We start from the raw sequence: 16,788 nt of genomic DNA on the forward strand, positions 1-16,788 counted from the left end.
CTAGGAGGAAGGCTCTCCCTCTGCAAAGAAAATTGGCTTTCTGTAACAAAGGACCAATGGGTCTTAAAGATAATTTTTCAGGGATACAAATTCTCCTTCAACGAGCTCCCAGTTCTAAGAGGGGTACCCAGACTTGCCTCCAAATCAATGAGCAGAGGCACTGAAACAAGTCCAAACTCTCATATCCCAAGGGCAGTAGAACCTGTCCCCTCAGATCAAACAGGGAAAGGTTTTTATTCCTGACTATTCCTTGCTCTCAGAAAAGAGGGCACTTGGCACCCCATCCTGGATCTATCCATTCTGAACACCTTCCTGGTGGTCCCCAAATTTAAAATGTTAACTTTGCAGAAGCTGCTGCCTATGCTGACAAAAAATGCCTGGTTAGTTGCCCTAGATCTAAAAGATGCCTACCTCCACATCTCCATAAGGGAATCTTGCAGGAAATTCCTTCACTTCTGAGCAGGCTCACAACACTTTCAGTTCTCTGCTCTACCCTTTGGCTTATCTACTGCTCTCACGGTATTCACCAAATGCTTAGCCCCAGCCATAGCCTTTTGCAGACAGAAAAAAAATATACAATTTTACCCTTGTTTGGATGACTGCCTCTTTCAGGCAGATTGGAAAGAAAAGCTCCTCAAGGACCTCCTATTTGTCAAAACCCTCCTAACCTCCTTAGGGTACACCATCAATGAGAAGAAATTAAGGCAAACACCCTCTAGGAAGATCATTTTCTTGGGAGCACTGCTGGACACAGCATCCCAAATGGTCTTCCTAGCTTCAGAAAAGCAGAGCTTCCTGCCTCTCATTTTTACCCAGCTGGTTTCCAGAAGTCGCCTCACTGCGAGGAAGTTCCTGCAAGCCTTAGGGTACATGGCATCTTGCATCCTTCTAAATCTTCTGGCCAGGCTTCACATGGGGAAACTTTAGTAGTACGTAAAGAACCTTTGGTGTCAGCACTCTCAACCTCTAGAGATGTCTCTACCTCTGATCCCCTGTATAAAGGCCGAGTTTTCCTGGTGAGTAGGGGCCTGTGCCCAGAACAAGGGTCTTTCCTTCACCCTCTGCCCAACCGGTCAGACCCATTACCACCAACGCCTCAGACATAGCTTGAGGCACTCACCTAGAAGGCAGGTGCACCCAAGGTCTTTGGGATGCCCAGCACCTTCCCCTACACATCAGCCAGAAGGAAATGATGGCAGTACAGAAGGCTCTGACATCCTTCAAACCCCATCTCAAGCCAGGGGTTCTCATTATCAAAACAGACCGCCACAGTAATGTGGTACATCAGCAAACAGGGAGGGACCCAATCTTACCCTCTGTGCAGGCTAGCCATGAACCTCTGTCTGACAGCCTCTTCTATGGGACTACACCTGATAGCCGAATACCTACCAGGGATCAACAACACCCTGGCAGACCACATAAGCAGAAACTTACTGGACCCCCACGAATGGCAGCTCTACAGAAAAATCTGTTTACAAATCACTCTGGTGTGGGGAACTGTGGAGGTGAGTCTCTTTGCTTTGCATCTCAACCATCAGCTGAAAAAATTCTGTACCAGGGAGTATCATCACCTAGAGTGGAAGGTGGATGCCTTGACCTTCCCCTGGAACATCCTCTTTGTGTACGCATTCCCTCCTCTGCTTCTTATTCCCAAGGCACTGATCAAAATAAAGGAGGACAGACCAAAGGCCATCCCCATTGCTCCAGATTGGCCCGGACAACATTGGTACCCTTTACGGCGCAGCCTGACCTTACAGCCTCCCAGGAAGCTTTCCCTGATCTCAGACCTCTTAACTCAGGTGTGGGGGAGATGCTGCACCGAGACTTGCAGACCCTCAAACTATCAGCATGGCTAATACTCTAAAGGCAAACAAGGGGCCCCTGTTAAGCAAACAGGTCCTAGACATTATCACAGAGGCCAGAAGGCCCAGCACCAGCAAATCTTATGCAGGAAAATGGAAAAGATTCTGCTGCTGGAGCCAGTCCAGAGGGGGCAATACCTCACAGCCTTCCATCCATCTTATCCTGGACTACCTAGCGGAGCTACTTAATAGTGGCCTCTCGTTCTCCTCTATTAAAATCCACGCCTCAGCCAATTTCAGCTCATTTTGATACAGAACAGCCCCTGTTCTCCCATCCTTTGATTAACAATTCCTCAGAGGGGCTTCTAATATCAGACCTCCCAGAAGGCCACCCACTCCAGCCTGGGACCTGAATTATGTTTTGGAAAAACTAACTTTACCACCCTTCGAACCTGCTGCTTCAGCAGAACTAAGATGTCTCTCCTGGAAGACTGCTTTTCTCCTAGCTATCACCTCAGCCAGAAAGGTTTCAGAACTTCAGGCACTGATGGCCATTGAGCCCTTCATCATCTTCCTTTATGCGCAAGGTGATATCTAATGTAACTCTCAACCAGGCCATACATCTACCCACCTTCTTTCCTAACCCTCAAAACAAAGGGAAAGAATTCTGCACTCCCTAGATGTGCACAGACAGGTCCGATACTATCTGGACCATACTAAACCCTTCAGGAAAACAGACCAACTACTTGTCAGCTTTGCCCCAGGGGCAGAGGGGAAACCCATTTCCAAACCATTTCCAAATGGATATCACACTGTATACATTTCTGCTACAGATTGCATGGGAACCCCCCCCCCCCAAGTCTGTTCAAACCCATTCCACTAGGGCAGCCGCCACTTCCACTGCATTCCTCAGAGGAGTACCCACCAGGGACATCCTGGAAGCTGCCACCTGGACTTCTGTCCATACCTTTACCAAGCATTACCACCTACCTCTGTTTTCTAAGGCCAGGGCAAGGTTTGCATCTGCAGGGCATGCTGACCCATTCCTAGGTCTCTTACTAATTTTTCCACCCCTCTCCTCAGCTTTGAGAATCCTCCCACATATGAAGACTGCAACAGTGAAACACGAAGAACATAGTACAGTTGTGTACGCTTACCGTAAATGTAGATGTTCGAGTGTATTCACTGTTGCAGTCCTGGTTTCCCACCCTCCTTCCCCTTATATCTTCTTTCTTTAGGGAGACATAAGATGTTAGGTAGTCCAATCTCACCTTCATTTTTACATATGGGTTCGGAGCCGATCCTCGGCTCTGACTCGGTCGATTTTCAAGCTGGAAAACTTCTGCTTGGCTCCTGACTAAGCAGGTATCCCATGGTGCACCAGTACAATCTCCAGATCTCGTTTGCCGCGTCGAGTTCGGATGTGCTTCTCTTGGCGCTGGCTAAGTCTCTTCAGATTCTTTACATTCATATTGGATTTTTCATTTTAGTGTTATTATCGTATAGGCAGTTGCCTTGTTGGTCCTTGTGGACTAAATTTAGTGAACTAGTTTATTAGTAGTTTTAGTAGTTTATTGGTATCCTGTGTGCCAGTTAGGTGCCTTTGCGCTTTTTTGACTAAGTAGAAGTGTTAGTTGTGGTGTTTTTTTTTTGTTTCTGCTACTAATCAACAGGGGCTCCTGTTGTTGTATCTGTATTATTCATCCCTTTGACTGTTAGCCTTTATTCGATAACATTGTTGTTTTTGGCGGGGATCCGCATGTGATATTCTAGGATTGCTGTTGCTAGTTTACCTGCCTATTATTAGGCTTGCAGAGGATTGTATTTTTTTTTGGTATCTACAGTTCTTACCTGTGTGATTGAACTCTGTGTGTGCGTTTTAATAACTTGGTTTGTTTGAGTTAGAAGACCTATTTTTTCTTTTCTGTTACACTGGGCTAGGCCCATTTAACTTAGAGGACCTAATCCTCGTGTAACCTTTCTGACAGGCTAGGCCCATTTTGATTAGAGAACCTAGTCCTCCTATATCTCTCTCACTTTCTGTTTTTTTTTTGTGTGTGTGTGTCTGTACAATGTCTAAGGATAGTAAGGAGCATAAACCCTCTGGGTTCAAAAAGTGCATGCAATACTCCCAGAAAATGTCATTAACGGATGGCCACAGTAGCTGTGTCTACTGTTTGGGGGCATCCACTTGCAGGAATCATGCTTGTTCTGTCATGCTTTCTCTCCTAGAGTGTTGCAGGAGAGAAAGAACAAGCTGATACTCAAGGGTCTTCTGAAACCAACCTTTGAGGAAGCTTTATCTAGTTCGTCAGCTTCTTCCAGGTCTACAAAATCTAGATCGGAATCCAAACCGAAATCTTCTAAAAGGCCTTCTCCGGCACCGGCTGGTGTCTTGGAGCCACCTTCCAAATTACCAAAATCTGCCTCCTCGACTCCTCAGTCTTCAGAGCTGAAGGAGAGCACCATGGTATCAGAGACGGTCGCAGGTGCTTCGGTGCCGAATTCTGAGCCATTGGAAGCAGCAGTTGACTCTGCTGCTCGGAGCTGGTCTGTAGATGTCCTACTGGTCTTTTTACTTCTCAAGTCTCCAGTGCCCCCTAGGTCAAGCTCCCCTACAATATCTTCCAGGAGCCTTTCGGAAGAAGATGTGGAGAGGGTAGTGCTGAGACTCCTGAAGTCATCTGCTCTGCCAAAGTTGTTGCTGGCTCCGACCGAGTCGGCTCTGGAGCCACTTGATCCAGTTATGCCCTCGTCTGTTATTCCTTCTCTGAGCCATATTGGCCTTTCGGAGCCGGAGTGCTTGGTGCCAGCAGAGGAACTCTTGCTTCCGGCTCCCTTTGTTGCTGCATTGGAGCCGAGTTCTGCTCCGACACGCTTGGCTCCGTCTGTCGTGTCCAGGGATCGAAGACGCCGACAGGGAGGGTTGGAATCTATCTTCGGTTCCGAGCCTTCCTCCCGATGCGTCGGCCAGGGTGAGCTCGGACCCTGCATCTTTCTCGGAGCCGATGGCTCTGGCTCCGGCATCTACCCTTGTCTCTTCGGAGTGGGGGAGGTGTCCGGAGCAGGAGAGGTCGGCATTTGAGGTGATGAGGAGCATGCTGTCTCACTCTACAGCCCCTGCCAGTGGTACAAGCACTCCCCCCCCCCCCCCCAGGGCACCCACTTCAGTCTCAGCACCTACTCTCTCTGGAGACAGCAGAGACCCGCAGCCTCCGACTGGTGGCCCCCACTCTTTCGAGGCCTACCCAGAATGTCCCTTTGAGGAGCCCCCCCCGGAAGAGGGTATGCAAGAGGAAGCATATTGACTCCCAGGATGAGTCTCTGACATCGGACACTGACCTCGAGGAGTCGGAATGGTCCCCCAAGCCATCCTCTGATGATGTCTCCTTTGTGGACATCCTTGAGATCCTGAAGCAGAGGTGCGGCTGGCCCACTGTCAACCCTTCTGATGAGGATTTGGTGTACCTGAAGGCTTTCGGGTCTCAACCCTCTGTCTCTTGGGTGTCTCCACCTTTTAATGAACTAATGGATCTGGTTAGTCGAAAGGTGTGGGATACTCCCGATGCCATGGAGCCAGTCCCCAGGAGACCAAATAAGTCTGCCCCTCCTTGTAAAGAGTTCTTGTCTAAGGGCATTCCCGTAGATGCCATGGTGGTGGCGGCGGCCACGAAGAAGGAGTTGGAGACTTCTTCCTCTGTTCATCTGCCAAACAAGGAGTCTTGACAGATGGACAGATTTGGGAAGCGTGTATTTAGTTCAGCGGCATTTACCTTCATTCATTGAACTAGCTTACTCACTTCACGAGGTTAGAGAGGGATCTCCTCAAGAAGTTAGGAGATTCCTTACAGGGTGTTTGTCCTGAGGGAGTCCCTGACAGGATTTCTGCTCAGTTGTCCACCCTAAACTCTGTGGTTAACTCCTCTGTGCAGCTTATCTCCCATGCGGCCGATGGAATGAGCAGAGCAGCGGGTTCAGGAGTGGCCCTTAGGCACCACTCCTGAATGCGCCTGTGTAATTTTGCGGAGCCATTCCAAGTCCACCTTCACCAATGCCCCATTTGATGGTTCCTCATTGTTTGGTCCTAAGGTGAAAGAAACACTCACTCGGTGTGAGCAGGTAGGAAAGACTCTCTCTGCCTTGGGAGTCCGTTTTGCTGTTCCCTCTCGACCATACCCCAAAGGTCAGGGGAGGTAAAATGTGGTTCAAAAAGTCCCAGAGGGTCTTTCCGGACACACAGAGTGAATCCTTCTTCAGAGGCAGAGGAGGAGGAAATGGTAAACGTCGCTCTATAGGTAGGGGCGGTCCGGAATACCAGCAAGGCCGTGATTCCTTTCGAGGGCGGCCTTATCAGCACTCCTGATGTGGGGCCCGACTGTGTTTCTCTGGGGCCAGTTGGGGGTTCCATCTGTTTGTATCCAGAAGCCTGGCTAAATATCACCCAAGACACATGGGTACAAAGAGTTGTTACCAGAGGTTATATCATACGCTTTTCCCACCCATTGTTTATTCCCAAGAAGATCCCAGATGTTCCACCCAATCACAGGGATCAGGCAACTGTGGAGATCAACAAGTTGCTCTTAAAAAGAGTCATCCAGCCCGTCCCAGCAGACCAGACAGGATCCAGAACTTACTCCAGGTTCTTTTTAGTTCCAAAACGAACCGGAGACTGGAGGCCAATTTTGGACCTCAGCAGATTAAACGAATCCGTGAAGAAGGACAAGTTTTGAATGGTCACACTGCAGTCGATACTCCCATTGTTAGGGAAAGACTATTGGATGTGCTCTCTGGATCTCTAAGACGCCTACTACCATATAAAAATGGACAAGGCGTCAAGGAGACATCTGCGCTTCTGGCTGGGAGCCAGTCATTATCAGTTTCGTGCTCTGCCCTTTGGTCTCACCACAGCCCCCAGGGTGTTCACCAAATGCATGGCATTAGTGACAGCTCACCTGAGACGTCAGGGATTCCAGGTGTTTCCGTATATGGACGACTGGCTCCTGACTGCCCCCACCAGGCATCTACTCATCCAAAACAGGGACGCCACTATTCAACTTTGTGCTCAACTAGGGATCTCCATAAACTGGGAAAAATCTGCATTAGTGCCCTCGCAATCTGTGAATTATATAGGCGCAGAGGTAGACACAGTGCATATGACAGTTCTTCTTCCCGCCAAAAGAGCACAAAATCTCATCTCCCAAGTTCAGCGTCGTCTTCTGCTTCGGAAAGTCAAAGCAAAATGGGTCCTTCCACTTCTCGGGACAATGGCCTCAACCATTCTGTTAATACCTTTAGCCAGGTTGCACATGAGAATTCTCCAATGGCTTCTGTCTTCCCAGTGGTCCTTTCAGTATGTTCTGCTGAGCCATCCTATCCTGCTGATGGAATCGTGCAAAAAGGACCACCTTTGGTGGATAGCTCCCAACCAGTTGTTCACGGGCACCCCCTTTGTTCCTGCCCAACCCGTTGCCACTGTGACCACGGATGCTTCCCAGGTCGGGTTGGGGGGGGGCATTATCTTGGCAGGACGGTCCACGGCACATGGCAAGAACACGAGGCTCATCTGCATATCAATGTTCTGGAGATGAGGGCAGTGCTTCTGGCGTTGCAAGCACTTCAGGACCTTCTTCCTCTAGGGACGATTGCGATACATTCGGACAACATGTCGGTAGTGTGGTATATCAACAAACAGGGCGGTACCAGATCTTACCCACTCTGTCGAGAGGCCATGCGAGTTTGGGAATGGACGATTTCTTCCCAGCGCTTTTTGGTTGCAGCGCACATTCCGAGGGCAACCAACATGATAGCCGACAAGCTCAGCCGGGTAATCTTACTGCCTCACGTATGGTCTCTGAAACGGGAAATAGTGGAACAGATTTTCCGGAGATAGGGACAGCCTTGCTGCGACCTTTTTGCCAGCCCAGTCAGTGCCAAATGCAGCAGCTATTTTTCCCTCATTCCCCCTCCTGGGGAGACACCCAGAGACGCTCTGGCTCACGATTGGCCCACGGGACTTCTATATGCTTTTCCTCCATTCCCTCTTATTTCCAAAGTGATTCAGAAAGCCAGTCGGCTGGGAAGCAAGTTGATCCTCATTGCTCCTTACTGGCCTCGTCAGGTCTGGTTCCCTTCCTCGAGCCTCTTCTCCTGGATGATCCTTGGACTCTGGACCCAGTTCCAGATGTGTTGACTCACATGTCAGGTTCACTACATTCCTCTCTTCACACCCTCAAATTGACAGCGTGGCTGCTCCAGTTCCATCTCTAGTCAGGCTTCATGATGTTTCATCCTCAGTGTCACAGATTCTCTTATCCTCTCATAAACCTTCAACCAGGAGGCTGTATGGCAGTAATTGGAAAAGGTTCTCTAGTTGGGCACAGAAAATGAATGTTGATCCTTACACTGCTCCTATTCCTGTGATTTTGGAATTCCTCTCTGAGCTTTTTCAGCAGGGATCTGCAGCGACCACCATCAAAGTCCAATTGGTGGCAATCTCTCATTTTCATTTAGGTCTCCAGATGCAAACCTAATGTCTCATAAGCTATGCAAGACTTTTTTGAAAGGAGCCATGCTATTGAGACCACCACTACAAGAACCTGTGGCATCTTGGGACTTAAATTTTGTATTGTCCAAATTGACATCCTCTCCTTTTGAACCTTCTCATTCATCTTCCTTAAAATTTCTGCCTTGGAAGACCTTGTTTTTAGTAGCTATCACGTCAGCCAGACATGTATCTGAGCTACAAGCCTTGTCTATTAAGCCACCTTATTTAATCTTTCATAAGGACAGGGTGTCTCTATGTACCAATCCTTCATTTGTTCCCAAAGTTTGTTCTAAGGTCACCTTAAATCAGTCCATTGAGCTTCCAGTTCTCTTCCCCAATCACTGTTATGCAGGTGAATACCGTTTTCATCAGCTGGACATTCATAGACAGCTATGTTTTTATTTGCAACGGACCAAAGAATTTCGGAAATCAGACCAGTTATTCATTTCTTTTTCCGACTCTAGATTGGGCTTATCAGTTTCTAAGGTGACACTGTCAAATTGGATTTCTAGTTGCATAGCCTTCATCTACAATTCGGAGAGCAGACCATTACCCCACAGGATCAAGGCTCATTCTACCAGGTCTCTGTCTACCTCTGCAGCTTTTCAAGCCAGGGTACCACTTGATCATATTTGTGCAGCAGCTACGTGGGCTACCCCTCACACTTTTATTTCACATTATAAATTGGATTTGGCATCCTTTGGCTCCACGGTGCTCAGGAGTATTTTCCAATGAACCACTCAAGAATAAGGCTAGGGATGCTGTCCCATATGTAAAAATGAAGGTGAGATTGGACTACCTAACATAAAGCAGTTATGTACTCACCATAATGTTCCATGTTGGTAGTCCATCTCGCCCTTCATTTTTACCAACCCGCCCTCCTGCCCCCATCCTGGAAGATCTGGAGGTAATTTTTGGTTATCTTGATTGGTGACCCTTTAGTATTAGTTTGTTTGTTAGGGGGTTTCTTTTTCTGTTTCTAGCGAGCAGCAAACAAGATCTGGGGACTGTACTGGTGCACCATGGGATAACTGCTTAGTCACGAGCCAAACAGAAGTCTTCCAGCCTGAAAATCGGCCGAGTTGGAGCCGAGGATCGGCTCTGAACCCATATCTAAAAATGAAGGGTGAGATGGACTACCAACATGGAACGTTATGGTGAGTACATAACTTCTTTTTTCTAACGGTGGCTTTTAGCCACCAGGATTACTTTACTATATTTAGTTGGACCTGTGACTGGTTAGGGATTAGAAAAATTAATGTAATGGCGTCGGCTGACTTCCTTTATAGCACTGACAACCTGACGTCAGGCAGCAAGTGACAGCAGCCGATGCAGCAAAACATTGACTCTGGTGTTCAGGCTGTCCGAGGGCTACCACAGCATGGATAACCCACAGGTGATGACTGCAACAGTGAATACACTCGAACATCTACATTTATGGTAAGTGTACACAACTGTACTTTATGGCAATTCTTTTATAGTCTCTCTCTCTCTCTCTCTCTCTCTCTCTCTCTCAGGCTGTAAGTATGATCTGAGAGGAGTTGGGTATGGTACATTGTGGGTAGGAAAGGAGCTCGAGACTTGGTCTCCACGAGCTGGAGTAATGGCCGTTGAGGAAAAAGGACAACACAGATGGAACATTTGTAGTTAAGTACGTAACTTTTTATTTTATTCACAGAAAGTTTTTTTTTTTTTTTGTAACAGGATTCCACAAAAATCATTCCACTTGGGATGGGTGAAATGAGGGAGAACCCTCACTTCCACCCCTTTTTGTTTATTCTCTAGTGCTTGAACCACTAATCAAATCTTGTTCTTCAAAGCATACAAATGGACTGCTGACCCCCTTCTGGGTGACTGCTGTGATCTCTGGCTTTTGCTTTCCTCCGCCAGTGTCCTAAGGTGTTGGATGTCAGGAGGATGAATGGATCTTTAAGAGATAAGGTGCATAAAGAGCTTAATGGTCAAGCTGGGTTGTGACAAGCCAAAAAATGCTTACAATAGAAAACTGTGAGAGAGTGTTTCTGTGTGTGTCCATCTGTCTGTTTGTATAGCTAAGATGACAGAAACACAATGTTGAGCAAAATGTAGAGCAGTATACTTGGGTGAACAGATGAACTAGAGAAAAGAGAAAAACTGGTAGACCCTGTGAACAGTGTATAAAGAACATCTGAAAATTGCTGTACAGGTTACTGTTGGAAGGTATGATAGTAAAATGTTACAGGGTCGTAACATATGGGAGGAAGTGGAGAAAGCTGGAACAAGAATGATGCTGCCCTGGTAGCACTGGGGAAGGCAGGTGTGGAACTGTTAAAGAAACTATCCAATAAACTTGACCCTCATAACTGATGCAGTTCCCTAACACTTTCAGTTGTTTAGAAAGAATGTGAGACCAAAATATCAGTTAAGGTCTCATTATTCAGCATATCTAAGCTGTAGTAGTATTCCGTATAAGATTCTGCATTAGTTTTGTAGCCTATTTACTTAAGACAGTAGTAGCTCTTTAACAAAATTGTAACCTGAAAATGTTGAGATGCTAATGTTTTGGAAGCAGTCATAAAAGTAATCTCTGTCAGACAGTACCTTCCTTTAGAATTCTGTATTTTTGCCCCATACTGAGAAGGTTTATGAAATAATGCTGAGGAGAACCCAAGCATTTCAAGTCTGTGGGATTAATTTCACTTATTTTTTTCTTTTAGATTTTTGAGGTGTTGTACTATAGTCTGGTTAAAACATACAGAAACAATAGAACTACTCATCAGGTTAATGGTTGTGGTACTGTCTATATGTGAATCCTGCTTGGTGTAGAACCTGTCGTTATATGTAACTTAGTCAATACTGACATGTCACGGTTTCCTGGTTTGGTACTACAGGCAAGAGTTGAAATATTTTGTTTCCATTTCCTGGTTCTAGGCAGAACTTTGAAACTTGAGTTTTTGTTAAAGTGGTAGTCACTAAGATGCTGTTCTGTTTGGTGTATTACTGTTATGTTTAGCTTTATGATATCTCTGTCCTTTCTTCCATAGGTCAACTCTTGGAGTGGATCAATCGAGATTGGTGTTACAGCACTGGACCCTAATACCTTGGAAATCCCTGGTAGTGCCACTGGACTCAAAGGGGGATCATGGATAGTATCTGGCTGTTCAGTTCTGCGAGATGGCCGTTCCATACTTGAGGAATATGGGCATGACTTGGACCAGTTGGGAGAGGGAGATAAAGTGGGTATCCAGCGCACTGCCAGTGGAGAGCTGCACCTGTGGGTGAATGGACAAGACTGTGGTGTTGCAGCCAGAGGACTACCGGCTGTTGTATGGGCAGTTGTAGATTTATATGGGAAGTGTACCCAGATTACTGTAACACCTTCTGAAACTGTTGTACAAGAAGAGGCAGAGGAGGAAGAAGATGATGAGGGTGCCACTGCTGAAGAAGGTAGGAAGCATGGCCTGATGCTGAGTTCATATTTAAGTGGAGATTTAGATAGCTGTCAAGTCTTCAGTTTTGGCACTTTCTGTTTTATTTTAGGAAAAACCTTGACACACCTTTTAGTGGTGATCAAACTATGTAGTTGTTGACATTTGAATTTTGAAGACCCTAGTCACAGTTTTGAAAATTGCGAGGCTTTTAGTGCATATATGGTAATGTAAAATTTTTAAGTCTGAGGTTACAGTACCCCAGTGAATTCCCCCTGCCTTTGAGGTACAGTGATTGTAACGTTAATATAGCAGGATTGTGGTATCAGGGACTCAAACTCCCCCATGTGCTGTGGTGCAGTGGTGTTAGCCTGATTGTTAGCATTCACTGAATTTGTTTTGAGGTTACAGTTATTGTTTCACAATTACAGGACTTTGAATTGAGTCTTGGCTTTTGTTAAGGCATCAGTCTACTTTGTTTTATTTTTGGACAGTTGTCTACTTTAGAAATGTAGACTTAAGAAGTAGTTTGTCTTTTTTTTTATAGGTTCATAGGTACTACTAGGTTAGCTGCCCTTGCAGACTATTTTAAGCCTAGTCAGTTTCCCTTTTTGTGCTCAGATTACCCATTCTATTTGGTTAGAGATTGGCCTTGGCCATCCCATTGTTAATAATTATGTATTAGTTCTAATGAAAATAACTGGGGTCATACTGTCGATTATTTGAGGGGATCCATGCTTGAGATGAACCATTTAGGATCTGCCTGTGTCTGTTAGTAGTGCTGGGGGCAATCCTAGGGTAAATTTTCTAATTCCCATCTATAGATCCAATGTTTGCTTGACTATGGATAGGGTTGAACTTTGTTTTATGTGGATGGGTAGACAGTTCCATAGCAGCAGTAATTTCTGGGAGATATACCTGTGCCTCCAAACCTTTCTGTTGAAATTGCAGAAGAGGTTTCAATCCCAAGACCAAGAATTTCTGATGCCATTTGACATGTTGATGTTCAGTAAATCCATCAGAACTGGTTTGGAGCATGCCTTCCATGCCAGACACAGGTCACCTCTTAGCAATCTGTAGGATACCGAGTATTGTGAGAGGTCTTTGAGTCGGTTTACACAAGACACGTTTTATAGGCCTTGTTTCCTTTTAGTAAAATATATCTGTGGATGTTCCAGTTGTTGCATGTGTCTGGACAGTAACATGCCAAAGGGGGCATTATACTCCGTATTTGACCTAATGACGGCTGAGTAAAGGAGTACAATGACATCTCTAGATCTAGACTCAATCTCTTTGTTCTTATAAGTAGGACTTTGTTTCAACAATGGACACTTTGGTCAGACGTTAGGTCAGTGTCCTCAAAAGTTAGAGCATGGTCCACATAAGTTCCCAAATCCCAAACAACTGGGACAGCTTTTAGGATTGTATTGTCATTGAGGTAGTTTTTTGACAATTGAGACAGTTCGTCTTGCTTTGTTCCTGACATCATCCCTGTTTAGGCTTAAGTGTTGGTTTTCGTTGAGATATTTATCTGGCTCATAGACTTCCTTCCTCAACCCTGTGTAGTTTGCTTCCTTGACGTTGTTACCCTCAGGTCACATCCTCAACTCTGTCAACCCTGTTTCTCGGTTGATAGTCAAGCTTCAGAAAGGGTTGATTCTCAAGTTGAGCTTGTTCTTGACCTTGTTTGGCTCTGGTCTGGCTGGTCAGGTGTCTAGCATTATGTTGAACTTACAGTCTCTGTTGTTCTACCTTTCACATTGATATCTATTTTTAGTATTTCCAGTTTTGCATAGCTTGGTTCCTAGTGCAGCTTTAGTCTTTTATCCAGTCACAGTGAGACCTGATCTGTGCTGGCTTAGGGAATGGTTATACATATCAACTGCAATGAGCCCTCTTTACCCCGGAGCAGTAACTAAGGAGTCTCCATCCTCACCACTGTCTCTGGTAAGGGAGTGTCAAAAAAGCAGGGAGAGAAGTACACAATTTCCCCTAAGAGTACACTGGGAACGGGTACCAAACATGGGACTGGACTATATGCTTCACTCCAGGTCCCCAAATGAGTCTCGACACTAACCACTGCAGAACACCATGTCCCAGTTCTAGGTGCCTGACAGTCGCTTTTAAATGTCTGATATTCACACATACACACACTCCTGGGAAAGACTGACACAGATTTACCTGCTGTGTTTCTTTAACCAAATTACAAGGTGACGGTTGCCACCAGTCAAATACTGCAATACCCTTCAAAAGGGGTGTTCAATTATATTGGGTAAAATAAATATTGAATGAAATGGTAGCATGTATCCCAAGCAGTAAGGCTTTTCGGAGTGGCCCTGGTGTTATCACAGTAAACATAAACACACTCAAGTGATTAAAAATATTAACTAAATAACCAGCCACAATGAGACATAGCAAAACATTTAATAATAAATAATATGATTTAAAACATGTAAATACTGAATAACTGATTCCATTAAACTTCAGAGTTTCCCACACAGGAAATATGAAAATGATACTGTAGGATAGATCTCACATTGATATTTAGAAAACCTTTAAATATCTAGCTGTAGTTCCCTGACTATCTAAAGATTAACTGTCCATGCATAATCTAAACAACTCAGCAGGGAAAGATTTATATTCTTACTTCTGCAAGGTAAGTTGAGAAGTTATGCCCACACTCCAGGCTGTTGTCTGTCCTCGGTGACTGAAACAACTACTCTCTTGGAAACCACTGGATTAGTACTGCTGAGCAGCTGTGGAAAACAACATCTGAACGATAACTGAACAACTGATTCAGAACCTGTTTTTATAGTAGATCTTTTTCAAAAGTACCAGGAAGCTGCCATGAGAATTCTACACTCATATCAGACTTTGTAAAGTAAACAAACAGCTAAAGTGAAGATTCTATTCTCCCAGCCTTGGCACACAATGACATCACATCTAGGTCAGCTGACTCTGGTATAACAGGCATTCAGAATTCTAGTTGCAAAGAACATGTACATTTGGTCAGCCAGAATACTGCTTGACATTCAAACATCTTGCATAAAGCAGAGTAATAATCAAAAGACGCAAACTTATTTACAAAATTATAGCTAGTCATGCTGGCATATGTAACACACGGTAATTTACAATTATTTACAATACTTCAGCCAGTCATGCTAGCAAAGATAACGGTATCTAATATCCTCACTTCAGCTGGTGAATGTTTTTTCCAAGTAGGGTATGATTCTACACAGTTAATTTTTCAACCATGATTCCCTATTTATCAGGACAAAGAATGGGATTTAAAATTAAAATAACTTGTTTAGTTTCCCTCATGACTAGTATATTAACTTGGAATGAGATTGTATACATGCTGCACTATCCTTCCTTACTTCCTGTTAAATCATCCAGGAGAGCTGGGTTATAAAGCCAGATTGTTTAGCCTTTCAACTGATCAGGTCAGTCTGTAGTTCTAATACAATCTTTAAAGTTTGCATAGTCATCTCTTCCCCAATATTTTGAGTGCCAGAAGCTAGTAGGATACAACTCGGGCACACTTTCTGATGACTGTTTCTATGGATGTTGTCTAATTTTTTCCAGTAGCTGTCACCTTCCTTCCTTCCTGTTGTGAGTTTTTGGTGAGAATTTTTTTATAGGGTTTGCTTATCTTAACATTTTCCATGTGCCTTTTGTGAGGTCTTAGGAGGATATAGTTTGTTGTTATACCCTACCTCATTCATAAACATACCTAAGGAATTGCTGCCAGAGTTCAGGGCTGTGATCCCCAGTTGACCCCTTTTTCATCACTTGTCTAACCTGTAGAAAGATACAATCTACTGTATATGCTAATCACCTCTTAAGAGTAGAGTAGCTCAAATTTATATGATCACTTCTTTTACAATGACCTACTTTTTAGGTTACCTTATAGTCTAAGTATATAAGACACTTACTGTTAAAGCTTTCAGCTGACCAAATGGTAGAGCTGAATATATAATGCTGGAAACTGTAGCTTCCTACTGTTTAGCCGTAGTTGATAATTTTTTTTAATCTTGAGCAGTCACATTGATGAGGAAGTTGGTATGTAGATCATCCAACCTGGCACTCACTTCTGCTGCATCAGTTAGCTTTGTGTGTCTGCATCATACCTTATCTAGCCCATTCATTCCCACAGGAGGCAAGAGTCCAATAGGTCAGTTATCTTTCTCCCAGGGTGAGAGCCCAGGGAGTATAGATCAAAGCCGTCAACTATCCAGTGCTTGAATGTTTCGCACTTGCGTTCCTGACCCCATTGCACATATCCCATACCATTGTAGGTTTCAAAGTGCAATGGGTATGTAGGTGAGGACATGTCACACTGTTCTGCAGGTAATATAACTCCCTCAAAGCCAGTGCTCCTGCATGATGTCCAGTGGGGATTTTACCTTGGGAACAAGTACCCAGACATGCATCCCATAACCAACAGCAAAGAAAGGTGAGCTTCCAGAGCTGTGTCAGTCCTCCCTTCCCTCATGTTATTCCCAATAAATGCTTCAACTACTACTGGATCTTGGGTCACCTAGGTAGTAGTCAGGGTTTTACACCACTGGAGCTGGCATTGAATCAGCTATCATGGAGCATTTGTTAGGCTGTTCACAGATCCGTCTGTCTTGCTGTTGTAACCCTTTCAAGGATGAATCAAATTATCTGGTGCCCTTTTTTATTTTTAAGTGGCCCATTCTGTCAGTTTAATTTTTCAGGAGTATAACAGTGCTACTTTATCATCAGACAGAGTCTGTCATCAGTGTATGCTTATCTCTGCACTTGTCAACTTTGCCCTTTGGGCTAGGTTCGGGAAGTAGTACCATGTCAGTTTCTGTTGTACTCTCCTCCAGCACTTGAAATTTCTATGTAAGCCTCTTTTTCTCACATTCAGAGGAATACATTTTGTTTTTTTCACATGATACTTCACTCTGTATAGGACTTGACTATTGCTCACCAGTTTTACCTTAATTTAAAATATGCCACTGTTCATGTTTGTTTTTTTCAACCTGTGAATCATTAGAACTAGGAC

General features: G+C 44.8%; 1 protein-coding gene across 1 annotated transcript in view; it reads left to right on the top strand.

The window, feature by feature from the left end:
• Window positions 1–16,788, top strand: part of NEURL4 (neuralized E3 ubiquitin protein ligase 4) — a 1,403,612-nt gene that overhangs the window by 21,492 nt on the left and 1,365,332 nt on the right. The window contains exon 2 of the mRNA XM_044076219.1: window positions 11,370–11,772. Coding sequence (XP_043932154.1) covers window positions 11,370–11,772 — 403 coding nt within the window. The remainder of the gene's footprint in view (window positions 1–11,369; window positions 11,773–16,788) is intronic.

This window comes from Protopterus annectens, chromosome 7.part0 (assembly GCF_019279795.1).
Source record: "Protopterus annectens isolate FY-2018-M chromosome 7.part0, PAN1.0, whole genome shotgun sequence".
In the NCBI taxonomy this organism is placed as follows: Eukaryota; Metazoa; Chordata; order Ceratodontiformes; family Protopteridae; genus Protopterus; species Protopterus annectens.